Below are 27,168 nucleotides of genomic sequence, written 5' to 3'. Positions count from 1 at the left end.
GGCTCGGGCTCTGTGCAAAGAATAGCCACAGACCCAAGAGAGCAGGTGTAATGCAACAAAGAGGAGAAATCCAGGAATCATCCTGTGAACCCACAGATCAACATTCTTCCACAGCAAGGTGGGGATGTCACAAGGAAGCAGGTGGGAGGATACACGAGTCACTGCCATGCAGGTGAGGCGTAGAGTAGCTCTAACAGCTATTGCAACATGGATTTCGTTATCAGGTATGACTCTGCTTGAATCTGAACCCTCCCCACCAAGACAGCACATACAGGTCCTCCTTCCCCAAATCTGCCTTCCCTAGCAGCACTCACAGTGCCATTGTGGTTCTTGCTCAGTTTCTGAAGGACTGTCAGGTAGAACTTGAAGAAGAAGCTGAGCGTCAGTGTGCGTCGGAAATCCACCATCCCACCAGGCGCAGAAGGAGACAGATCCATCTCACCCGCCAGTAAGCGGCAGGCATCCTGCAGCAGCTTCTCATTCCAGTCTCTGCAAGGAAACAAAGGTGATACAGAGTCCTTGTTCAGCCCTAAATATTACCAGGGCAGACTAACTCTTTGGTCATGGCAGCCTCACAAGCTCTCAAGCAACAGCCACCTCTTCTATCTCTGTTTATAATATATGTGCCAGCTTTGATCTCATCTTGGGCTCATGTCATCTTCTCTAAAGATGTGGTGAAGCTATTGAATTGAATAAGAGCACAGGTTTCCCAGTCCAGTTTTAAAGAAAATCTGCCCACATCCAGCTTCTGCCCACTTCAACAGATGAGTGAATTTAGCACGGAAATGGCTCTCTGAAAGAGACTGACATGAATCTTTGAGGGTAAGGAGTACTGGAGGAAGCAAGGCATCACACAAAACACAGACTGCTATGGAAGTGTAGCTACACTTCTTCCCATTTCTCTTTCTGTGTACTATGAGAGAGGATTTAGGGTACTTGAACTGCTCCTGTAAAGATCAGCACAGTTCCATTAGACTGCCTTTCTATCACAGAAAATTTTCTACCTGCCAGTGAGCTCCTTGCAAGTTTTTAGTGCCAGGACAGTGGTAGGAGCCATTCCTCCATAGCTTAGTTTTATCTCCTCCACTCGGTTAGTGCCGTCTTGGAACAGGACTCTCATCCCACAGGTCACAATAGCAATGTCATCCTCCCGACGGGAAGCCTGCTTGAAAGCTGAGAAGTATTCACCCTATAAGACAGGAAAATATTTCTTTATCTTGTACCTTGGCGTGCTTTGCAGTATAAATATGGACAATCTGTTAACCTATCTGTACATGGATAAGCTATTCCAGGGAACTGTATCTGGTTGGTTCATCTTGCAGGGCCAAGCAGGACATGCTTGTTCAGGCAGTGCTGTATATTTTCATATCATTCAATGATTAATTCTAATGTATTAGATCAGTGGTTATTAGCCAACCTAGGACTGTGTGGGAAATGAGTTTTGACAGAGATCTGCTTCTACCTGTCACATTTTTTCTGTATGTTGAGAGGAAGAACCAGGACAGATTTTTTTGCACATAAACAATCTTACAGTTCCTCAGCAACTTCTTCTGTCTCCCAGGCTGCTAAGAGGGAAGCCTAATCAGTAAAACTCATATCCTAAACCCCTTCCCTTCAGAAGTCTTTGAACTCTGCAAGAACTGAAATCAATAATCACAAATGTCTCTGTTCTAGAATAGACCAGACTAATTAATTCAAGACAAATTCAATCTGTTACTGCAAATACAATTCTCAGTAACTATCCTGAATACTCTGCTGGTCTCCACAGAGCAAGGAAATTCTTTTAAATGCACCATTAACTAGGACTCACAAAACTCAGCAGCCCTCCTATGAAGAGTGGCAGTAAATGTGAGATTAACACTCTACCAGTATACACCAAGTGATGGTGTCACCTTGGAGTCACAGTACAGTCAGTTTATCCCCTTGTCTGTCCTGCAGATCATGATAAATTGCTGTTCAGGCATCCTGCAGCCTAGGAGAGGAATCAGATCCGATGTCTTTGTATGGCCCTTCTGGAGAGTTTTCTGCCAAGTTTCTTCTCTAATAGCTTAGCCAAGTGACACTGCGCAACACAGCAGTCTGTATCATTAATTATTTCTAATCAGAAGTGGACAGCAATCTTTCATTATTGTAAAGAACAATTCCTCTATTGTTGGCAATGAGAACAGTTTCACAAGAGGCCTCTTTTGTGCATGGAGAACTTGTTACTGGAGATATAACTGAAGGGTGTGTTTCATTTCCTGAATTCAAGTAATTAGTAGGCAGCAAGCAGATAATAGCAGAGGAATGTCAGATGAGGACATCTGCCACTCTGCTTGTTAAACGAATTAGCTTTCAAAGAGGAGAAAAAGCAGCCTCTTCTCTTATTGCACACTTCAGAGAAGCTTTCCTATAACATGATTGCAACAAGAGGGCAATATTTGCCTTCACTCCTCACAAGACACCTTAGTTTTCTTGGTACAGACACCTGTGGGACAAAAGGCACTCACTATTTTTCCTCACTAGGAGTGTAGGTAAGGTAACCATCACATCAGCTGCCTATATCTGCCCTACCTCTTGGTAAAATAACAGAGCATGTCCCCTCTAAACTATCACAGTGGATGTCTCTAGGTGTTTGCTATTCTCACAGGAAAACCAAGAAACCCTTACTGTTAAGGGCTGCATATTCAGGACTGAGATTAGTCTTCCCTCTCCCCTTCTGGACAAGATGCAACACCAGGTAGGAGCACATTAAGAAATCCACAGGCTCTAAAAGTCTCACAGGCAGTATTCACAATTGCAAGAACTTTGTTTCCATGTCAGTTTTTTCAGTCTGCCACCATGGAATATAGAGATCAGTAATGGATGAAAGATATGAATTTAAAGGATGAAGTAAGACTTCATGACCACTTTCTGTCTCTTCAGCAGGGCAAAAATGGTGATACTATGAGCTTATGGTGGCAATACTGAGCAAACAGCAGGTTAAGATTGTTTTCCAAAGGTAGAAATATATAGGCATTGCGTAGTCAGGCTTTTTCTGTTTGAAAGCCAGTAAATGTCTATGTGACATAGAATACTGTTATCATAAATATTAAGTAACAGGGACAAATGTGATAGAGAAAGATGTATGCAAGGGAAAGGACATGAAAAACTGCTGGTCACTAAGTAATAACACAAGTGGTGCGTAACATTTGTGAACATTACCTGGAACACAAGGAATGTTTTTATAGTCCAGAAGAGAAATAGGGTTGTTAAATACAGGATCTGTCCTGTTCTAGGAATGCCTTGGTATATACAAAAAGCTAAGCAGTTTTCTTTTCTGGAATCTGTTTATATTTTATCTTTAATCCAGTGAGTTGTTTCTTTTTCTAAATACTGTTTTTGCTCAGCTACAATCCCCTTACAAGTAAAGACTCAAAAGTCTTTATTCTCTGAATATCTTAAGTATCTGACACCAAACTAGCAGGAGAAAAAGGTGTTACCTCCTCTCCCTCAACAGCCTCTGTGATAAAGCCTACTCTGAGTTCAATCCCCCTACAGTAATAATGAATTGTGTAAACTGTTAAATTTCGTTAGTCTAATTCTTTCTGTTGTTTGACCAGTCTTGCCCTTGGTGTAACAAGTCACATCAATTCAAGAGGTAACATTAGTTTTAAACAAACATACACTGAAAAATTTGATCTAGCTGTGTGCTGACACAGCCCTGCTTCCAGTTGTGAAGAATTCACAGTTCCAGAAGACTTTGCCTGCCACATGCCAGCACCTTCAGGCATCCCCAGAAGAACTTTAGTCTCCCTGACTTGATGTTTGTGAGCAAAGATCAGCCAAGAAACCATGAAGTAGAGTTCAAAAGTTGTTTTAGTTTTTCAGATCAATGAACTGCATATAACCTAGGGATAAAGCCACTGCCCTGCTGGTAAACATTTGTTTGTTTTGTCAAATTGCCATATGACTGTCATATGGATGAAGGAATATGGTGTTTTCCACTGACTACCTCGAGCATGTTTCTCATTTTGGCAAAAAACAATGCTTCCTCCAATTATCACAAGATCAAAGAAGAATCACTCAGAAATAGATGGAAAGGCACCATAAATAAAATAGCTGTGTTCCCTTAATAGTTAGATACAAATATTAGAGAGCATAGACAAAGGCTTTATTTGTTCTATCGCATAATATGATGGCATTTCAAGTAAATCGGTGTTTCCATTTATAAAGAAAATGTGTCACTACACTGTGAATCCTTGCATCTTATAACTTGTAGCCTCAGGCCCTAAAAAGCCATAAAATTACAGTCTGATGTTCTCAGCCCTAAAGGAAGACAAAGAGAGTTTTACCTCTTAGACCCATCAGTTATGGTTCATGCTGCTACAGAAAAGAAGTGTTCATTTTTCTATTTGAAGGAAGTTTTGCAGGCTCATTTGAAGTTGCAAGTCCACGTTGTCAAAATGCCCCAATAATCAGTCCTTGTGGTTTCAGTCTTGCAAGGCAAGGATGCAGAAACTGAACTTCCCTCTTATTTGCACACACTTTTTCCCATTTCAGTTCACAGAAATGAAGCAGGAACCTTGGGAACCTTAACTTCACTTTACTTCAGGAACTGCTAGCATTTTTGCTGTACTATTTTCCAAACAGAATTTAGACCTCTGGGAACATCACTCTGTCACTTTTCATCATACCAAATGCACTCAAAAAGCTCCAGACAATAAAGTGAAATTTATATTTCTTGCACTAGAAAACTTCTTGGGCTTACTGTATTTTATCATAAAGCCCAGCTCCCCTTGCTTGTCAAAAAAAGTATGTTGCTAGATTTTCACCTGCTTCACTTGGGACTACATAAGCATTTGGAGGTCAGTCTCCAAGGAAAAAAGTGCCTAACACTGAAAATAACACTCAAATAACAGCATTTTAGCTCCACAGAATTCTTTTCCTACAAGCTTACCTTCTTGCTGTAGGGTATTTCAACAGAGAGAAGTATTTCTTCAGGCTTAACTATTGTCTTTCTGTATCCAGTGAAAAATTTCTCATCCATTGTGATAGTTCTTTTGCCCTCTGTAGAGCAAGGAGAGATCAATGGCAGATGAATAACTCAGATAAGAATGGCAATAATACGTGTGAAAGAGCCTTCAACCTACACAAATCACACCTGATACGGAATCAGTTTTCATTTTTCCACCCTCTTTCACCAAATCAGGATTTTCTCAGATTTACTTTGGTCCTTATGGAATCTGTGAGAGCTTCTGCCTACATACAAAGTTTTATTTGCACAGGAACTGATCAAAGACACCTCCCTCCTTCTTTATCTAATTAAAGTTGAGCCTCCAGGTGATCCAGTTTCCAACATCCCAATGTAATTCCCTCTTTCCCCTTTCCTTAACCTGCACACAAACCAGTACAAGAGAAAGTCACTAATCAGACAGTCCACTTACTTCAAGGATCCTATTTCAAAAAAATTCTTCCTAAGAACAAATAGAAATTGAGACATCTGGCTTTCTTCATAGAAAAAAAAAAAAACAAGTTTCAATCTTTATCTGGAAAATCCATGAAGGATCAAAGTATGATAGCGACAGAAACAATTTCATGACGATGTTTTTCATGAATAGACATCTTCAACCAGCTCTTCACAAACACCTGTCTGTAACTACATACACGGTACCAGAGATTCATTCTGGCACAGAAGTTCAAAATTATTTAGGAAGCCAGTCTTAGGCTTAGTCTTAGGACTTCAGCCTCAAAAAGGGCAAAACCTGTGAAGGTTCAGACTAAGCCTATCTCACATAATGTTAACTTCCACTTTCAAGTTCTGACCTGACCTAACAATCCATGGCAGAGGACTGTTGACTATCCCACTCCCTTCAGTGCCACAAGGAAATGCAAGTAACTTACGATTTGATACCAGAGTCAGTTTGCTTCCACTTGCCATTAACACAGGATTTAAGTCAGAAATTGGGCTTGCTGTCATTATGTTCCCACCAAGAGCCTAGAGTGATAATATATGCATCAGATAAATATTAAAAAAAACTGAAGATACAGCATAGCATCTTGTAATCATACACACTGCACTAGAGGTTAGCTCTGCTTGAGTTTGCTTTGATAAAACCTTTTTGCTCATTCAGCAATTTTAGGCCTTTAATGAAGTGGGAAAATGTAAAACCCATGAAATCAAGTGCTCTCCCAATCAACACTAACATTTGCCCAAAATGGTTTTAGGAACAGTCTTTGAGTAATGCATCAAAACTACCTTATGCTCAAACCACGTATGCCCAACAACACCAGAATTCACTCACTGTAGCTGCAATTAAGGGAAGATCCATAAAAGTATAGAGCATCTTTTCAGTAACATTCAGGAACCCAAGTTTTTTGGCCGCAATACAAATGTATGGCACAGTATCTTGTGGAACAAAATTTTTTGTTTGGTAAGTTGGTTCATCTGCTTGCTTGATATTTTTTTTCTTTTAGTATATGGAGTTTGAACACACTGAACCCACTCTTTCCCTTTAAAACTACAGGAAAATTTGCCAGACCTGATGCATTAACACTATGACTACCATAGTTGCCCTAGCAAAAATATACACACCTGCTTCTTTGAAGTTTGTCCAGCACTCTAAATACATATTTGTTGAATTAGTCAAATCTCACTACAGTTTCCCCCACTTATCCTGATAACAGCAATGGAAGACCTGGACAACTGCCATGTTTCCCTTGCTTGCTAAATCTGTGATATCAGTGTAGCACAGGCACCAGCTGAGACCCATGTTGCTGTCAGTTCCTGGGGCTGGTTTATGTCTACGAGATTCTTTGCCTAGGTTTGCAAATGTTCTTACGTGAGAAGCACAAGGCACACACACATTGGATGAGGCAGGCCAGCTCCTCAGACTGAGCTTTCAGTTCCAGGCCCTTATGCTCCTGAGTCACTTACAGCAACATTCCTGATCTGTGGCCCTGCAAACCACCGCAGCTGTTCAAGGACAGCCTGGAAGACCTCTGCTTTGTAAGGAGGAAGCTCTGCCACCACTTTCCTCAGCACCTCCTCTACTGAGCTCAGGGTACAGGCAGCGCCAAAGGTGACCCCTGTAAACAGACAAATTAAAAGAATTGTTGTTCTCCCAACAGAAGGATGGTTATAACTGTGTCTACAAAGCTTAGATTTAGACTGCAGGGTTTAGAGAAGACATTCAGTCACACTATTTTGTATGCTTGGTATGTAAACATCACATCCTCAGAACAATACTCACCTTTAAATCACAGCTCATGGTGGCACTGCCTCTCACATGACAGTAACCCACTGCCCTTTTGCCTCAGTGTATTATGAATGATACTGCTCTCCCATAAGTATTAGTTTGTCCTTTGAGAAGTGAACTCCAACTCCTCTCCAATTCCCACACCTTAAACATGCTACCAGGCATTAGGCCACATGCACTACACTGTCCTAATTACGTCTAACTATTTGTAAAGTCAACCTGTTTCCACCATGAAGATAAATGCAATACTTCGCTTAGACTGTCAAATCCAGCATCTTTCCCCCGGTTACTAATTTTAAAATCTTTCCAGATAAAAAGATTGCCCATTGAAACTCATTATTAACCCAGTTAATACACGTAAAGCACCATACATCAAACAGATAAAAAGTCTAATATGCCTTCTAGTGAAAGCCCTCTGATTCTCAAATTATTTTCACACATCACTCGATTCCATTAATGGGAGAGACATTAATGAATACAGAAAAGAGTTTTTAATCTGGGTTTTTTCCTTCATATCCTCTATATTATTCCATGGAGTCCCTACTCACTTCACAGGCATTCTCCCTCTTTTCTGCTCACCTGTTTCAGTGTGCTGAACAGCGTTCATTTCAGAGATCCATGCTGGTGCTATTATCACTGGATACAACAAGTTCTTTAACCTCATCTCGATACCTTAAGGAAAAGTAAGACTCCTTCAGTTACACACAGATGACAGAAAACCTAAGTTAACTGTTTCCTGATGAAATGGCAGCAGGCCTGTTAAACAATCAGTTCATTGACCATCTGTTACACAGATTATATAAGGTCACAGAGATACCAAACTAAAAGCTGTTTTCTACTAATACCAAAATTCTCATAAGAGAGTTTTAGACACTCTTTTCTATGCCTACAATAACCTTAAATACACTGTTTAGTACTTGTGTAACCTGGCTATTGTTGTACATAATCCTTCAGGAAAGAACAACAAATACAATGAACCATACAAAGTTTGAGGATTGTCTCCTGAACCAATTGCTCAGGATAAAAGAATTACTAAAGTCTGAACTCTCCTCCTCAGCACTTATATTTGCAGACGTATATAATTTGGGGGAAAAACCATAAGATTTTAAGTCTTGAGAGTTCACTCACTGAAAAATCTTTCAAAATGCAGGTTTCACAACTGAGTTCATTTGATTATGAGGACATTTTACGCTGTGCCACTCCCTTCTTCTCGACATTCCACAAAACTAGCACAAAAGCTCAGAGGTCTAGATAAGGTTTTTTTTTTTCCCCCCCAACACAGCAAAGAACAGGAAAAAACATTCACTGTGTGATTAATCTACCTTTGAAGAAAATTTGTTCTACGTACAACCTGAAGATTAAACAGCTATTTAACAGCAATAGCATGAAGGAGGTTTACATTTGCACTGTTCTCAGAAATACTTCATGGTAAATTTTCCAAAGGCTCATAATGAGCATCAGCTCTTCTTCTTACCCACTTCCGTGTTTCCCACAACGAGCTTGGCATTGGGGTACTGGGATTTGAGAGCCACCAATTCCTTAAGAGTTGTAGGCTGGATCCACATCACACGCTCACCTTTGAAACACAGCTGTTTCTGCTGTTTGTTACTCTGAGTCTGCAAAAGTGAATTCAGATACTCAGACCCTGCATCAAGCCAAGAATCCCTGTTCACATGTTGCCCATGCCTGTGCCAGGCCAGGCTCCATCTCAGTCAAGTTACTGACAGGTGGCTGTGATATCCACACTGTTGTTGGCAGTTAGCCATTCCCCATCCTTCTGCTAGCAGTGACAGGAGTCTTTTTCATGCTGACAAGTGTTTTCTCTTCCTGATATTGCCAGGTGCATCCTGCTGCCACACCTCCTCAGCAAGACCTCTGCCAGAAAGCTCCATCTGATCAAAGTTCTGGCAGATGCCTGTGGCTTCAGCCATCTTACAAGTAATGGGTTTTCCTTTCTCATCTCACTGAAAAAATGTCAGTCTTAAGCACTGCTGAATTTGAGTTACCAGCTGTATGGCCAGATTCTGGTTCCCTTTTTAATTCCTTCATTCAGTGACCAAAGAAAACAGACTAACATGGCTGCCTCTCACCAACATCAGACCAACCCTTACACAGGAGAACACCTCAGAGAAGAAACAGAGGGGACCTATCTCAAGCTAAATACATATATTATGCTATGGTCTGTGAGAACTTACTCACACTGTAGCTCATGACACATTTAGGCTGGGTGCAGCAGCAGAACTAACGATTGAATTTCAGTTGTTTGTTAAATGTGAAGGAAGCTGTAAACATGCCATGTGCTGGGCTAGATTCCTGGCTGGGACACATTTGCTTAGGGGAAAACTACCCCAAAAAAAGACAGGAATGAAACATGGAGAGAAACTAATCTCACCTAACTTTTGATGTCAGTGTGAGTCAGCCAACCTCTACTCCTGCTACACTGAATGGAGAGAAGTTGGTGCTTTTAGGAAGTCCTCTATTTGAAACATATCCCATAGGTCCTACTTCTCTTCCTACACTATAAAGGGAGCACAGGGCGATTAGCTCAGATACAGCTGTATTTGGTGTAGAAGTTCACATCTGACCTAGTAAATTGAAATCTAGATGTCAGCAACTGTTCCACCCCTGGATAGGCAGTGACCAGAAAGGAAGTGCAACCCAAGAGCAGGCATGTATGGCGAGAAACAGAGAGGAAAGCCAGCCAGCTGGGACAGGCACTTGGCTTGCATATCTTTTACACCACCCTGGCTTAAATGCCTTCCCTTTTATAAAACAGGGAAGCGATCATGCCCATGCATTTCTTTCATCAACAGCCATCTTTTGCATTGCCATTTCCTCGGGGCAGAGACACTGCAGACACTCAAACCCTGTGCAGAACAACAAAACCAACGAACCACATACTATTTCTTTTTGAATGAACTTACCATTAATTCTGGTGGGAAGATTGGCTCCTGTGTAGGGTCCAGTGGCTGGAACTCGGAAGAATTGAACAGGCTGGAGGACATCATTGCCTATGACAGAGAAAATGCAAACGGCTGGGTGGCAGAGGAGAAAGCTATCCACATACAACTCTAACTCATTCCTCTTGCCAGTTGAATCCCTATCACTATTTCATGGAGCAAAGAACAGCAAACACAATGAAAAGATGCCACTCAATCCAGGTTCTTCAGTTGTATTTTTCTGATCACAATGCATGTCTGGTCAGAAACCTGAACCCTGAACACTCTAACAGATTTTTGCCAATCAAAAGTGACATCACTTTCACATTGGCATGTTAAATTACATCAAATGTACCTCTTCTGAGATAAGACCAGCGTAAAATATAAACTAAACTGCTTTGCATAAATACAGCTAAATTAAAGCATCAGGCTTTGGCATAGAATAAGCCAGACCTAAGACTTCAAAACATCAGAAACAGAAAAGAAACTAACTGTTGAGAGGCACCTTACCACATTGTCTTCTTTTCCATTCATGCAGCAGCCTGGACCATTGGCTTTTCCTCCACAGCAGCCCCCATTCTGAAGAAGAAACAAGCATGCTTCAGCTATTCTACACAAACTCAGAACATTCCAACTTTTACAGGATATATTCCTCCCCTTTTATCAATCTCTGGATTGCAGAAATTTGCAGTAAAGTTTTTCCTTAATATACTAGTTTGACAAAAGTACTCCAAGCAGTCTTTACAGAATCATCTAGGTTGGAAAGGACCTTGAAGGTCATCTAGTCTTAATCGCTGAAGTATACCACTCAACACTGGATGCTTCTTAACAAAGAATCCACAGGAATTCACTGGAATTTCCTGGCACAGAATTTCATTATATTATTTTTCCTAAATTCATTTGATCCTCACACTACCTTATGCCCTAATTCCTTGTTTTCATCCCTCCATTGTTTGCACCTCAACTGATGCACAAAATGTGATTAACTTTCTCCCTTCAGATATTCCAAAAGGTTCCAATTGTACAATTTATTGGAATAGTGATTAAATTACTTCATTCACCATTGCACTGCTAAGTTTAGGAAAGATCATGCTGGAGAATTAACTGGTTTTTAGATCTGTTTTCAGAGAAAGATGGATCACTTCAATACACCAGAAGTTGGTAACACACTGCTTACAGTCGCCACCGTGCTATTACACAGAAGTGTTACATCTCACAGATTCAGAAGGAACATATGTAGCTCACTGTTGTAAAACCTGCGTCACGATGGCTAGTCATGCTAACCAGTTCATACGCAGTCACAGTGTCTTCCAAGAGACAGACATTCAAACCAGCTCAGATGGCTCTGAATAGCTGCACCACAGCAGAGCCAGAGAGGTGACTAATACATCAAAACTCTAATACTATATTGCAAATTGATGTTATGGCTTTTAAAATTCAGCTTACCATGCTATTTTCCCTCTCACTACGACAGCATCCAGTGCCATTGGCTACTCTGCCACAGCAATTCAAGTCCTGTGGGGACAAAAACTGTTCTGAGAAAAATGTACAGATTGCAAGGAAAGGAAGTAACCCTGGTTTCCTTTTGAGAGAAATTAATCCCACATTTATTATATCCAAAGCAGAAATGGGAAATGGAAGGTGCTAAGCAAGTAGATGTTTGCCTTGCCAGTGGAAGGCAGTATCCTGCGAGTGGTGGCTAGCTCATGTCTAATCTACTGACAGACCTCTTGTTCTGGTTTAGAACTACTCTGACCATTCAGCCAGTATGTCCGGTCCAGCTGGAGCTGTGAAGAGATACTCAAAGAGTAAAAGGGACAAGCACATACAATACAATATCTAGTACTCTACCATTCAGCTCCAGGAGACTACCTTAGCCTAGTGTGGTTTCTGTCTCTTTAGTAACCCTCAGTAGCTCTCCATCCAGGTACCTGCTCAGTCTCCCCTGGAGCCTGTGTAAGTTTTTTGTTCTCACAACACCCTTTGGTGAGTCCTGCAGGTCAGCTACCTGGTATGTGGCAGACCATCCACCTTTGTTTGTTTTCAACCTGACTCCTACTAGTTTAGTTTTTTGACACCTTGCTCTTGTATTGGAAGAGGCAGCAAACAGCAGATACCTGTTCGTATTCCACTGGCTAGTCATGATTTTGTAGATCTCTATCAGAGGTCAACACAAACCACTATATGGGCTACGCAGTGCCCGTTCCCCTCCCTGGTATCTTTTTTCCAGGCTGAAGTGTCCCAGCCTACTTAGTGCTTCCTTGTATGGAGGCCAAATTACCACAGACATGATCCTTATTCCACTTCTCTGAATCATTCCCTATTCTGCTATACCCTGTTAGAGACAAGGGGAACAGAACTGCACAGAGTACTCAAGTGTAGGAAGAGCCATGATGCATGGCAGTGTTTTCTGGTTTGTTCTCTACCTTTTGAAGTGTTGTTTTGACTGCTAGTGAGCATTGAGCTGATGCTTCCATGGAACTGTCTACCACGCCTCCTGTATGGTAACAGGAAGGTGATCTTGTGTCTGCTCACAGCCTATCATGTTGTATGTGAAATGAGGACTGCCTTTCATTCTGTAAATTGTTTTGCATTTTTTTTCCCTGAATTTTGTATGCCATTCTGTTCTCCAGTCTCTCAGGTTCACAAAGTCCTTCTGAAATTCCTCAAAGTCTGTGGCTATCTTCACTACCCAGACTAACTTGGTATCAGTTAAATTACTTTCTCACATCACTGCTCACTCTCCTTTCCACCTCATTTACGGATATCTTGGACAGCCTTGCTCCCACCACAGGTCCCAGCAGAACTCCACCAGTGACCTCCCTCCTTTGCAAAAATACACCATTTTCTCCTACCTGTCATTTCCTGCCTTTTAACCAATTTTTCATCCATACAGAAATCTTCCCTCTTACCCCATGGTTGCTTATTGTCTTTAAAAGCCTTTGGTGAGACACTGTTGAAAGCCTGTTGGAAATCCAAGTAGACTATATCGACTGGGTTTAGCAACCATTTGTAATGGATCTCACTCCTGCTTGTATTCTCTTTTGTTGATCATAATTCTGGATAATAAAATGAAATTAATGGGCAGCATTCTAAATTCTTTACTTTTGATATTTAATACCAGTGTAGCATTGTAAGTGGCTAGTCATCACTGAAGTACCTAATGATCTACTTTTCTTCACAGCCTTCAGCAGCCTTTCAAGAACAAAGGGACTAGAGAAAACTTATGGCAAAGCTTCATACCTCACCCAAACCAGCACATGAGTTCTGGGAAAGAGCTATACAGCAGTGACTTCAACTTCTTTCCAGAGCTATTTCAGGTCTGCAGCTGATCTTTCAAGAAAGCAACTTTCTCATCAGATTCCACCACAGTATGTCCCTATTCATACACCATACCTTTACATTTTTTCCACATCGGGGATCATCTTTAAGCTGTATTATGCAGAGATGCTGAGTTTTTCAGAGACTTACAGAAAAGTATTAGTCTGATTACCTGTGATCCAAAGAGGTACCATCAGGCAGATCTTTATTAAAGTGCTCCACTTCCAGAACTGGAGTGAGTAAAGGAGTTGGTCTTCCTGCATTACTAATGCATGAAGCGCATACAAGGGGTCAACAGTTGGAACTAGGTTGTTGTGGCATGTATATTTCCTTCCTCCCTATTTCAGCTCATGGTGTGTTTTAGTAACAGAGAGAAAAACAGCCTTCCAGATTTTTTTTAACATTATCTGAAGCCACTTACTTTAGCAAATGTCCTGTATCCTTCCAGAATGGGTCTGTACCCTGTACACCGACACAGGTTCCCTGCATTATCAGAGCAAAAGGATAAAGTTTTAGTGTCATTTGGCTGAGAGCTTCTCTTCTTTTAGAACATTTTATTGTTTCTCACAAAAGCATGTCCAATCTAGATAAAGCTAATGAAAAACTGGGAGGAGGAAAATTTCAGTAGTAATCTTGCAACAATCCTACCATCCGTTTTTATTGAAATTTTAACTTGAAATTCATTTAGAAAAAAAAAAAATCAATATGGCTTATTCAGTATTCATTTACCTCAATTGTGTGTGTCTGATCAGTATACCAACTATCCAGTCTCCTGAATTACAAAGAGGTTGCTTTCTTCTGCATCTGATTTCCTCTCGGGTCACTGCCAGAAACATGGTAACATCTCTAACCTCAGCAATAACAGCAGCCTCTCAGATGATTTACACGGCTGGATTCTGCCCAACTCCACCATGTATATTGCTGCCTTGGTCCTTTATTTGAGGTTGGCTGGCCCAGATTCTCCATCACCTCTGCAGGCTTTTGTGACAGCAATGAATAAACAAGGAGATGTGGAGGCTCTTACAAGCTCCCCAGGGACAGGCTACCTTTTGTTTTGTGTTAAGCTTAGTGGGGTCCTAATCCAAGACTGAGGTCACTTGCCCCTGCTTCAGGGCCAGAAATGAACTTCTGTGAGATTTTCCACAGGCCATTTTTTGTTTAATTCATAGCATCAGGCCAGTCTCCTACTGAAAAAGCTAGTTTTTAACTTTCTAACAATTGGCTATCTTTAATGAAATACATTAAACAAAGGTGCACCTCCATCACATTTGGTGAAGCAGATGTAATGAAAGCAGAACAGGTTGCATCTCTGCAGAGCTAGGAGTATTACCTTGGAAAGCATCTTCTATGTCCTCCATTTTGGGCTCAGGTTTGTTCCGAAGCAACGTATACATGGACATGACAATGCCTGGAGTGCAAAAGCCACATTGGGACCCATGACTTTTTGCTATTCTCTCCTGAGAAAAAGTAACAACCATCAGCTCACAATATCAAGGTGAGTTCATTGTTGTGCTTGTTTCTGTAACATCTCTATTAAAAAAAAATTCTCACCAGAGCTAAGACTATCATTAGATGTTCTCTGATGAGATGGTCAATTAATCTGTGAAGCAGACTTCAAAAAAGAGAACACTCTAGTTTGCATCTAGCCTTTGAACTCCCAATGTAACTGAAAGTGACTGGAAGCCTCCAATGAGATCAGGAGTTCTTCAGATTTACTGTACTAACAAGGTTGGGGCTACCTGTATAGACCTGAGTTTAAACTTCAAAGCTTAGCTGTTAGAATCTTCAGGGAAGGTAAGGAAAAGAAGACAAGCAAACAAAGGTCAGATTAGCTGCCATCCATTCATACATGTCTAACTTATTTTTCACTTTGTTGTTTACTGTCTAGATAGATATTGGCAAAGTCTTACCCACTGTACAGAGATGATTCATAGTTTCCCTTAAAGAAGCAGTATCTCTGACAAAGCTGAGGCAAGTCTGCTTCCATAAAAAGTGCATTATAACACCTTGCTAAGAAGAGCAAGTCTTCACATTCTTGTCACTCCTCCCCACCAAGAATATTTAGGGACTCCAGAAACATTGCTGACCCAAACCTACTGTACTGCTGCAGGGAAGGTTCCTAACTATGTGGGATGAGAAACCAAGGTCATTCATGGAAGGCTACAGGAGAGGCAAAACCTAACTCAGATTTCCTGGCTCCAAATCGTTATATGGGCTTTCACCACAACACCAGTCTTCCCAGTTCCTGGGATTTGGTCCAGGATGTGGACCAAATACAACCATGTAGCCCTAGAACAAAAGCATTAGCAATTCAGCCGGGATAGCACCAGTTAACTTGTTAGGGCATAAGAGAGCTGCAGCATAGACCAGGGAATTTGACTCCATCACTTAGTCACTCCTGCAAGTAAAGACTACTCATGTGGAAAGTCAAACTCCTGCCTTCAACATTATGATGGAGGTCCCAACACCCTGGAACATAATTAATTAACATAAGAAGAAAACATGAATAGTGGGTTTTAAAGGTACCAGTATGAATAGCTTACCTGGGCTGGGTGCAGCCTGGATTTTGTGTTTCCTATGCCTTCAACAGTAGTTACAGCTACATGATGGAGGGCACAGACAGGGAAGAGACAAGCATTGGCAGTATGGTGGCTAAAAGAATAAATTAAGGTCATTTCATTTGCCAGTGCTGCTCAACAAAGGAAAAAGGGAGCAGAAGGACTGAAGAGCACTCAGAAACTGTAACAGTGGACACAATAGGAGAACTTAAATAGATGTGATACAGGTATTAGTTACAAGTCAAATCCTACAGCACCTACTCAGCCAAAGTTCTCATCAACTTCACTTGAAGTTTAAACTGAGTATGCACCATAGGATTTGACCTAGAAATAACAACTTTAAACATCCTCATTGCATCTTAAGCTACAGAACCCACATAAGTAATTTGCAGGGTCAGACTACAAATACCAAGATGTTATACAGCTGGCCTGGCCCACTTGCAAAGTTACATTAAGAGCATGGAGCTCTTGGTCTTTTACCAAGGAAACAGTTTCTAGGTAGTGTACATGAGGAAAAATCCAGGCTGAAGGTACAACAGAATAATACTGCCAAAATTCTTATAGGAACTAGCTACTTTATTTTATTTCTATCAAGACAGAATAATGACCCTAAAGATACCCTATTCAAGGCCACGTTACCAAGCAGAACCACTAAGTTAGATGATCCCAAGTTAAAGTATCTCTAAGCATTATTCCAAATATATCCAAGATTTCAGTGCTTTCCATTCCCCGTAGTAAAACTAAACTGGGGCCTGTCCCTCTGCCTCATCCTCTCTCTATTCCCCTTTTTGTTTGATTCTACTGCTTCATTTGTCAATTAATTAAAAGAACAGGAGGAAAGCTTATGTCTCAGAAAATAAGAGTCATTCTGAAGTTTACAATAGAAGCAGAGAAAAAGTGAATATCTGCTGGCATACAGAAACCAGATTATTGTAGTAATACAATAGCAATAAAGATTTTGTCACAGTAATCATCATTTGGGTCATCACAGCAAAAAGTTGTATTATATTGCAAGAAAGGAACATAAAGGTTTTCTGAATTGGGAAAAAGCAGATAGCCTGTGTGCTAGAGTTAGTGCAGATATTTTAGGGCACAGTGAAATAGTTCCCCATCAGCGCTGTGCAATGCTGTAGGAAAAAATACCTTTTTGACTTAGCCTTCTGAGCTTATGTTCTGAAAGTGAAAAATTATGCTTTGGCAGAAACATACATTATATAACTTTTTTTTAAAAATAGTACCACGTCTGGAATGTCAAGAACCTGACCCACTTAATTTCTCTGTTGAAGAGTTCAGATTGCAAAGGATACAGGATTTTCTTCCGAAAGGGATCATACTTGGATATCATAACAGTGCAAGCACCACATCCACCTTCTCCACAGCCTAGTTTCGTTCCACATAGGCCCACTGAGAGAACAGGAATCAAGGAAAACACAAAGAGCATTGGCAGAAGCCAGCTCAAACAGTCAATCAAGGCTTAGCAACAAGTTGTTGCTGGAAACCAAGCACTCATTTTTTCTGTTTAATAACTTAATTTAACATAAGCAAAGTTTCAGATGCTGGCATGTGAGCTTTGAGATCAACACCCAAAGCCCTAATAAGGAGGCAGTCCATGTTCCAATTGACTCTTAGAATAAACAAAAACTTTCTGAACTTCAACAGTTCCCACTTTCCATTAGACTCAGAAAACGAAATTACGTAAGGGAGACAAAGCACTCGGTAATCACTGTTCAGGCATGCAGCCACATGCCTGATATGCATGGTGACATCTCCTTCAGCACCCCTCACCAGGAGTGGTTGACTTCTTCCTACACCTGCTGATTCCTACCACCTAGAAGGCACCCAGACAGGGCAGTCACACAGTGCTACAACTCACACAGTTTAGCACTGACATGAGAACTGCACTTGAACTGCTCACAATGTACCTGCATCTCAAGAGTCATGGTCTGGCCAACGTAGCCTCTCTCTTGGCCCCATTTATGATGGCTTCCCCATTGCTAGGGACAAAACCAGCCAAGAACACTCCCTAGTATCCTGGTTCCCATAAAACCACAGAAGGGAGACACTGAGAGCCCGAACTAGCAGAGATGCACAGAACCTCTGCACAGACATTTGGGAACTCACAAAGCATATGGACTGGCCTAAGCAGATTCCTCCACAGGCTGCAGAGAACATGTCTGTACTTTACAATCAGGCATTAAATCAGATGTTCTGCAAAGCTATTTCAGGAGAGAATTCCTAGAGTCACTTCTGCTTTGGGTTCCTTCACTCATTAGAAGGTAATTAGACACTGCTTTTTGTTGTGAAGAAGGTTGACCAATGCTAAGAGACTTTTGTTGGGAAAAGAAGAGCTGCTTTCATTGGCAATGGAAACATGCCTGTGCTGAGATAATCAACTTGGGCCTGTGGAAAAGCGACAGGCATCATGATATAGGGAACTGAAATAATCTTTTCCTTCACTGCAAAGATTCTGGAACTGACTGTTTTCATAGAAACATAGAAATTATAGAATCATTTAGGTTGGAAAAGACCTTTAAGATCATAGAGTCCAACCATATACCTAACACTGCAAAGTTCACCACTAAACCATGTCCCTAAGCACCATGTCTACTTTTCATACAGTCGTATGCCTGCTTCACAGAAATATAGCTTTCCCATGCCATCCAATGTGTCTCTTGATAGAAGTGCTAATCTGGCTCAATAAAACATGTTTCTCAAAGTATTTGTCCGACCCTAACCAGACATCTACATAATAAGTTCACCAGAATGTTCATGTAGAATATCAGAAGGTTTAAGAGCTCTGATTATCTCTTTACAAACCTATTTGCATTAGATATTAACTAGCTCAGATATAAAAGGTCTATCGGTAAGAAGCACACACAGGCACAAGAGTCATGCCACTTGTTTTTCCTCTTGAACTTTATCCACCCAAGGTTCAGTCAGACAAAATATGGCTGTTGATAGTTTTGCTGGAAACCCCAAAGAGGAGTGTGATTTATATCCTGATACATCTTTCAGATCCCAGAGAAATAGAACATGGCAGCATGGTGAAATAAGTATGCATGATTCTTTTTAAGTAATACACCAGCACAGATGTGAACAGTTTTGCATATGTACACACCCAGCTGGTCAGACAAAAACTTAGAAAACATGGAATGACACTACCTACTGAACCAGACCCAGTATAGCCAGCCTGGTCATCACAGTAATAGCTACCCAGCTCCTGAAGCTAGTCTGACTCATGTGTTGACCAGTTTCAAACAGGAGTGAAATGTGACTGCTTGCATCCACTCATGTAAACATGGCCACAGTATGTGGTGGGAACCCCTGCCTCTGAGTTTGCATCCTTGCGTCATCTGATAAATAGGCCACAGGATAAGCAAGTTATTGAATATTAATTACCCAGTAATATCCAAATTATTGGATGATACAACAAGCAGCTCAAGTGGCTGAAATGTTTTGGCCAGAAAAGTCTTTACAACTTGTGTGGAACAAACCTAAATTTCCTTCAATTTTATTATCTCAATATTTTTTTCTTTCCATCATATTCTAATTCCCAGCAATTCTGAGAGTTTTCCCTTTAAAGTATTAATAAATTAGTTAAAATTTATTTAAAGTATATTATTTAAAATTTGCTATTGTTTAAGCTTGGAATACCAGCTGTAATCTTTGCCAGCAAGAAATACCAGACCATGCAGAGCACTCCCTCTTACACTCTGTGCACAAGCTCTGCCTAGTGCTCAAGTGACAGGCAGAACAGTAAACAATTATGAAATGCTGTAGGCATTTAAAGCCTTCTGCAGTTTTTTCTGACACTGGATACATTTTCTTCGTAGATAAGTTAGCAGAGTTGTCTCTGGGTCCACATCTTTTTCCACCACCTGCAATAAGGGAAAGGTACTGTTACACACAGAATGCTTTACAATACAGATATGTTGGTTGAACGGAGAAAGTTTGGTCTTTCCACAGCTTCTTTTCCAAAGCAGGGAGCAGAACCACTGATTAGCTCCCTTTACTAGGTTCAGCAATGTTGGTCATGTATCCAAACACAACATTTACTAGAATTTATTGTGAGATAGAAAAGTATATTCATTACATACATCAGAGTTTTTCAGCCGTGGCACACTGAGACAAATCTTTAAAAACCCTTTATCAAAAATTGCAAACAGAATTAGTAGCGAGCAGAGAGAACTGTGTTTTGTACTTGAGTTTTGAATTCCTGACATCTCCCCAAATTGCGTCTCATCTTTATTGGCCATGCATAACTGACCTCTGTCCCTTCTCCTTCTTACTACTAGAAAAGAGAGAGAAAATGAGCAGATAAACAGAATGACAGAAACGGCATCAGTAACAGACTTTGTAGAGAAAAAACCCACAACATTGGAAGCCCTAACACGACCAATACAGGTGCTGCAGAGCAGAGAGGAAGTACCAATCATCTTGAAGTTCCTCCTCCTTCTGTGCTAAGGTTAAATTAATGAGTGTTACATTAGTAGCCATCCTAAATGTGGGAATGCGAAATTCCAACCAAGGAGAAACTTGCTCTGCACATTTTGAGTCAGCTCCATCCTGTGAGTGAACAACATTATTAACAGTTATCTATTAGACATAAAATTAAATTTTACTTCAACCTCTGCCCAATGGTCAGAAAACAAAGTTCTGCCCTTGCCTCAAAATGGCCGTAGAGCTTGTCTTCCCCTTTCTCTGTTATTAATAGTGTCAAGAAACTTTTCCAAATTCACTGTGTGCCAGAATGTAATCATGTGTTCTTGGCTCTTACACTGTGCAAGTCCTAAGTACAATAGTTACAGTTTATTTAAATTAATCACTCGCGGTTTGAAGGACAAATTGAAACAGAGGTCATCTGTGTAAGGCTTTTTTCTTACTGATAAGAAACCTTCACAACCTCTGTACTGCTTCAATTTTATGCCTTTAACACGTGACAGGGTTATTCTAAAGAGACAAGGTTCATACTTCCTATTTGAGTCCACGTTTTTAAAACTGTCCAGTAAAGTTGCTTGCTACAAAACACAACTGGTCATTTTTTGCACATCTCATTTCTGCATTAGAGATAATCTACAGGGAAAGAGTTCATTCTTCTATCTTGGGGATGTCTTACTGTAAATCATGCAGAACTCATATAGCTGTTATTCAGAGCAGAGTGCTCCTGTTCCCTCACCTTCTGGATGCATAGAAGCAAGAGTGAGCATACAGTGGCTCTCTCATGAGGAGTTGGTTCAGAGCAAGCACATATATCCCTCTGCAGTAGTTTGGTAAACATACAGACATGAGCAGATAATTTCAAAAATGCCTGTCACTACAAGTGTCCCATGGACAAAAGGCCTTTCACAGCCATTTCACAGGCAAAGAGCCTTCCCCAGCAATGCATACCCTTACTGTCAGTAAGCTGAGTTTCTTCCACAGGCCTGTGCCAATGGCCATTGCAAATCCTTCTAAAGCAGCTTCCAAGACAGCCAAGCACAGAGAAAACGCTTCAGAATAGTTTTCCAAATGGTTAATGGTCATTGAGATTACTCTATGCCTAGATCAAAGAAAATGTCTCAACAAGTTTTCTTGAAAGAACCCAATCAGCAGGCCATGTACTCAAACCAAGCAATTAGAAGTTTGGCCCAATGGCTCCTTTTCAGGAAGTAAGAAATAAAACACAGGCCTAAGCCTTCATTCAGCAAAGCATTTAGCCACTTGGCTCCACACATTTTTAGTGAAGTACTTAAGCATGTGTTAAGTCCCAAAGTCAAACCTTTGCTCAATTTCATCAGAAAGTGTCTCCCACTATGGAGTAGAACATGTCCTGAACAGGTCACACTCTTACCCTGTTCAAACCAATAGCCCTGATTCCTACTTCAGTCACTTCAAGCTACTCCACTGTAGCTGTATATCTGCAGTGCTGGCAGAGGCTTGGGGTCAGATGGAGATCACTAGAGGACATTCTGGATTAAACCAAATCACACATGTCAGAGAGCACAGAGTCATTTATTTGCACTCAGATTCCTGGTGGGGGGATACTTGTTTATGAGTCTCTCTTACTGGCCACAGAGTAAGAACTTTTTACTCTTCCTGCCTTTTCTTCATTGTCATTGATGCTGGTTTTATCCTCCATTCTTCCAGTGGTTTGTTACAATCACCTGCTGTGATTTGTTCTTAAAATATTTTAAAACCCTGTGGGTGGGGATAATATCTTCTCTTGTCTGATGCCCAGAACAATATGATTCACAGCTCAGTATCTTACCCATCAAAACAATTCTTGCTCACCTCCCCCAGTGTCCTTGTACAGAAGGAAACTGAATTATATCCATTGCTTTCAGTGGGAGTAGGATCAGCCTACTTAGATACTGCAATTAAAGAAATATTTCCTTTTTGCTCAGTTATTGTTTTTTAGAGTTTTTGTGGTTTTTTTTTTTAAACAAATGTCATGTTCTAGATGCATTTTGAGAAATTCAAAACTGTGAATTTTACTGCATGTGGTAGCTTAAATATTAATCAAATGCAGAAAGAAACTTTGTTGGAAATGTTAGGATGGCACCGACAGTCAAATGACTCCCAACAAATTTGCTTTGTACTGCTGTGTTTGCATTACACATCTATTTGTCTACTGATTCTAGGAATCTTAAATACTCAGATCACCTCAGCAGGGAGCCCAGTCTGGCCCTACAGTTCTTCAAGCTTTCAGTACTACGTTGAGCAAGTTCCTAAGCAGTAGTCTACACTCTTACAGCCCATGAGCTGGTCCAGAGAGGTGTTGAGCTCACTTCCTCATGATTTCGTGTACAAAACTTGGATCTCAACAAATATTTTGTTTGCTGTCTTCTCTACCTGCCTTTGACTAAGTCAGGTAACTTTGCCTTTACAACATAAAGCATCATATTTAAATTAGCATTCCCAGAAAGTTAAAGAAAGGATTTTTCAATTTAAAAAACCAGTAGTTGAGCAAGGTAAATACAGGAACAAAAAGGAAAAGAAACCAGAAACTTTCCTAATTTACCAAACAATGTGCTAAGCTTCCTATCAGCTAGGGTCTTTAAATGAGAAACAGATACTTTTCTGAACAACAAGCTCCCATGCAATCACTAGTCCCTAGTCACTCAAGTAGCTGCAAGAAGGTGAAAGGTTTTAACCAGACCACCATGCAGCAAGTCAGACTAGTCAATGGTAAAGGTCCCCTAGGGCCTTAAAATCTGTGAATGTGTATTCCTGAAGTCAATGAGAGATTTCAAATTCATTTACTAGGGAAAAGGATTAGAACACAGATGAACAAACTGAATATAACCACGCAATGTAAATCCACTATTGGTCATGAGAACATTTTGTTCTGCTTTAAACTAGCACACTGAAAACTTGTCATTCACTGTTTATGTAGGACCCAGAGGGCCTCAGAGCTCAAAAAAATCCTGTCTTTTGACTGGTCCTATCTACAATCAAATATCCACAGGCTTTGGAAGAGGTCTAACGTGGCTTCCAGCATAGACCCCCTCCTAATATTCAGGGAAGAAATAGAAATATTGACTCCACATGTTTGAACTAAAATTACATGCTACATATGCATGAGACAGACTTGTCAGCTGAGGAAAACAAAATTGCCACTATTAGCTTTAAATTGTATGTGTTGTTTTTCATTCCAGTCCAGGCAGACTATCAAGATAGCTTTGTGTTAGTTTTGTGCCAAGTTTTATACCCAGTGAAGTAAACAGGTGCTTAAAATAAACAATCCTGAATGTGAAGTATGCTCAGCTGTTCTCAGGAGACTTTTTCTTGACAGCATTGCAGACTGGGCTAGGGCAATAGAGAAGGATTTGGTGCCATGTAAGTCCCTATCTTATCAACCACCTCTTATCATGCAGTTTTGTACTATGACAGAATATCAGCAGCCCATTAGCAATGTCAAGCTGTCACAAATTCACACAGCAGTAACCTTTCCCACTGGCCATGCTATCACATTCTTTGCAGCAAACGGACTGGAATATTTAGTCCGGACTCCAGATGGATGGAGCCATATCCTAACTTGCTACCTGCTGTTTCAGCAGCATTGCCCAGGCACTTCCCACCACACCTTCCATCACATAACCTCTCGTGCAGAAATGTCCCAACGACCTCCACATTTGTTGCCACAGATCAGATTGCCCCATGAGTCCAATTCTCTCTTAAACCTGCATTTGGTGGGAGTGTAACTCAAGCCACTTTGGCAGCACACCCAAAAAGGGAATAGAAAAAAAATGTCACTGGAGGCTCTGGGTAGCACATAACCCAGGAAGCCATCTCCTCTCTGATCAAATGGAACCCGCTCCTTTGCTAGCACTGCCAGTTCCATGAGCCAGCAGAGAAGGATGCTCCAAGACAGCCTTGACATATGCCATGAGATGATACCATTGGTAGTATTAATCGTTCCCTGGTGGGGTTTTTTTTCAGCCAACAACTGCCAAGATCACACTGCAATAAACTCCTTTACACATGCACAAGGTCAGCTCCAAGACGTGGCTTTTGTAAACAGGAACTGCAGTTCCATAAAAATTGCTGAAATGCACAGAGGCAATGCCATTCACAGCATGTTTGCTAGCTCCAGAACACAGCAAGAACAAACAGCAGACACAAAAGGAATGGGTTGTCTTCTGCTGCTAGCCTTCAGGGTCTAGGCTGCTCTTTCTCCCCTTCTCTACCTCACCCCACATGCATAAGAGTCCCACAGAACCAGTTCTGTGCAGCTCACTCTCTTCTCTTTTGCTTTGACAAATACATATTGTCATATGTTAGTCAAGAGTCTCCTCCAGGAAGATGAGATTTTTCTGCCAATTTACACAGAGCAATGCTCCTGTAATACCTGAGCACCAACCAATACTGAAGCACCAGCTGTAAATGTATAGAGGAATTTGTTTATAAACCCTTCATACCTACCGTGAGTAGCATATTGGTTTTGAACCTCAGCTGACCTGGCACCAGAACTACAATTCTCTTTCATTAAAGCATACCAGAAAAAGAAAACAAGACAGTACACTTGGCCTGTATCAGGGTCTGGATTGCCCAACATGTTCATGGCAACCTCCTACTGCAAGACTCAAAAAGCTCCCAGTTCACTCTCTAAAAATTGGGGATCACAGAGGAGGGATCTGAAGTCACTAAAACTTTCACAGAGCGAGCAGAAGACAAGCTAATGGTATATACCACCTGCGCCCATCATAGCAGAAAATTCATCAGATTAAATTCACAGATCATCCTGTGCCACTGCGTCACAATCTTGATTACCAGACTCAATTAGCTAGTCATGATTAACTTGGAGCTTCAAGTTTTCACCTTCCTCTAGAAACACTGAATGGCTGATATATCAATTAACATTGACATATAAACCATTACCGATTTGTGTGAGCAAAGCTTCAGTCATCATCCTTTATAAAACCTCAGAACTAGGGCTGGGTTCTACATCAGTGTTACATTCAAGAGCTCTTTGACTAATTTATAATCCATACTAGATAAACTTCATTCTTCACCTAACTACTGATACTTAGATAAAGCAAAACTTTTATATCAAATACTCCAGTACCTTGGAAAGTTCAAATGCCAATCCAGTTTGGGATCCAAATTCATAACTAAAACACTCTAATTGTAGCAACAATCTTATCCACATTTACACTTGATTAAATTAGCACAAAAATCAACAAAAGCAAAATTTATAGTAATCCTGTGCCAGTCTGTAGGGCAGGGCACAGAGTTTTTTAACCAACAATATTGTGTGATCCCTCAAGTGATTTAAAAATTAATTCTCTAGCCCAAACTTAGTGCTGCATGTGATTTACCCCTCAGCAGTGCACAGGGAAGGTCCACAAACTCTCAGCTTCACAGTGCACAGTGGGTATGCAACACTCTCCCCTCCCTAAGTTTCCCAGCTGGAAGCTGCTTTGGCACAAGTTTCCCTGCCCAAGTATCTAGGCAAGGGGAAGGTGGTGGAAGATTAGCACAGAGCTGAGCTCAGAAACAAAACTAACGCGGTGTTCATAGTTCAAAAAAGAGTCAGCCTTGACTTGTTATAAGCTTTTTGAAGAGTCAAGGCTGCAATGCTAGCCAGGGGAAGTCCAAACTGTGAAAGGGGGCTCTGGGACAAACTGTTCAAAGGTGTCTAGCATGTGCAAGGACAACCCCACCCTCCTGTGAGACAGTCACTTCTTGGGTAATTGTCAGCAGTTGATCTAGGAAACAGTATCAGTTAATGGGCTTTGATTTTAAAGAGTTTTCTAGCTTCTTAAATGGAAATACTTTTTACTTAAACCCCTTTTAAAAATCAAGTATCAGAATTACTTACTGAACATATGAATTTATATAAGGATGCCTACATTTGAGTTACATTTTTCAGATCTGTTGCAATTACTGAAATTATTTCTAGCAGAAATGCCTGTATTAAGTCAGTGCACCTATATTTAAAAGTAGTTACCTCAGAATTGCAGTAAATTATTGCCAACAAATCTAAAATGTGAAAGGAACATTATATAGTAGTGTTACTCTGAATAATTCGCAAGGTAAAGTCAAAGAAGAGAAAAAGCCACTTAGCAAATCAATAAATAGTCTTCACAATTCAATATTTAAAAGTCATGGCAATCGTGCTGGTATTAGAAAATTTCAGAGGAGGAAGATGACTAGAAAAATAAGTAATTAAGCCACAATCCAGAAGCAAGCTGGACAGAAAGCTGGAATCTTCCTTACCTTTTTACCATTCACAAAGAAAACAAGTTCATCCCCTGTCTCGTTTGGAGCCATCCTGCACACCTTCCAAAATTTACTCAAACAGGGCCACAGATCACCCTTCCGAGAGCAGCCCTACAGCGAAGTGAGCACCAGCAATACGACAAGTAATATGAGTCTGCCTCAAGAATGTTTGACTTTATTTCTACATCAGTGCCCTGTGAAACCCCATATTATATAAGAGCCAACGAAGAGGCGTGCCAGCTGCATTTGGTTGGTGCTTCTGCAGCGGTAATGACAGAAAAGGAGCTGGAACGAGCAGAGTGACCCGCCCCCTTTTATATAGCAATACATCACAATTCAACTGCATTCCCTTTAGATTATACTGCCAGGCTTGGGGCACTCAGAGTGTGCCACGGCAACGGCTGCCAGGAATTCACAGTATTTTGCAAT

General features: G+C 40.8%; 1 protein-coding gene across 2 annotated transcripts in view; it reads right to left on the bottom strand.

Annotated features, from left to right (window-relative positions):
- The window catches only part of XDH (xanthine dehydrogenase), a 54,150-nt gene extending 27,234 nt beyond the window's left edge, over positions 1-26,916 (bottom strand). The window contains exons 1-16 of one of the 2 annotated variants that reach the window (XM_074863883.1): positions 26,737-26,916; positions 19,856-19,913; positions 17,343-17,439; positions 16,021-16,129; positions 14,808-14,934; positions 13,899-13,960; positions 11,603-11,671; positions 10,667-10,735; positions 10,142-10,228; positions 8,692-8,833; positions 7,797-7,889; positions 6,896-7,047; positions 5,863-5,956; positions 4,919-5,028; positions 1,005-1,189; positions 315-489 (exon numbers count right to left, since the gene is read on the bottom strand). In XM_074863883.1, coding sequence (XP_074719984.1) covers positions 315-489; positions 1,005-1,189; positions 4,919-5,028; positions 5,863-5,956; positions 6,896-7,047; positions 7,797-7,889; positions 8,692-8,833; positions 10,142-10,228; positions 10,667-10,735; positions 11,603-11,671; positions 13,899-13,960; positions 14,808-14,934; positions 16,021-16,129; positions 17,343-17,439; positions 19,856-19,913; positions 26,737-26,790 — 1,683 coding nt within the window. In that variant the 5' untranslated portion in view covers positions 26,791-26,916. Of the gene's footprint in view, positions 1-314; positions 490-1,004; positions 1,190-4,918; positions 5,029-5,862; positions 5,957-6,895; positions 7,048-7,796; positions 7,890-8,691; positions 8,834-10,141; positions 10,229-10,666; positions 10,736-11,602; positions 11,672-13,898; positions 13,961-14,807; positions 14,935-16,020; positions 16,130-17,342; positions 17,440-19,855; positions 19,914-25,582; positions 25,692-26,736 lie in introns of those variants that run through there. The other variant, XM_074863882.1, reaches the window with a different exon arrangement.
- Positions 26,917-27,168: the final 252 nt, after the last annotated feature.

Source organism: Strix uralensis, chromosome 3, assembly GCF_047716275.1.
Source record: "Strix uralensis isolate ZFMK-TIS-50842 chromosome 3, bStrUra1, whole genome shotgun sequence".
Taxonomy (NCBI): domain Eukaryota; kingdom Metazoa; phylum Chordata; class Aves; order Strigiformes; family Strigidae; genus Strix; species Strix uralensis.
The sequence above is the reverse complement of the archived record's forward strand: the minus strand, read 5'-3'. Positions and strand labels throughout refer to the sequence as shown.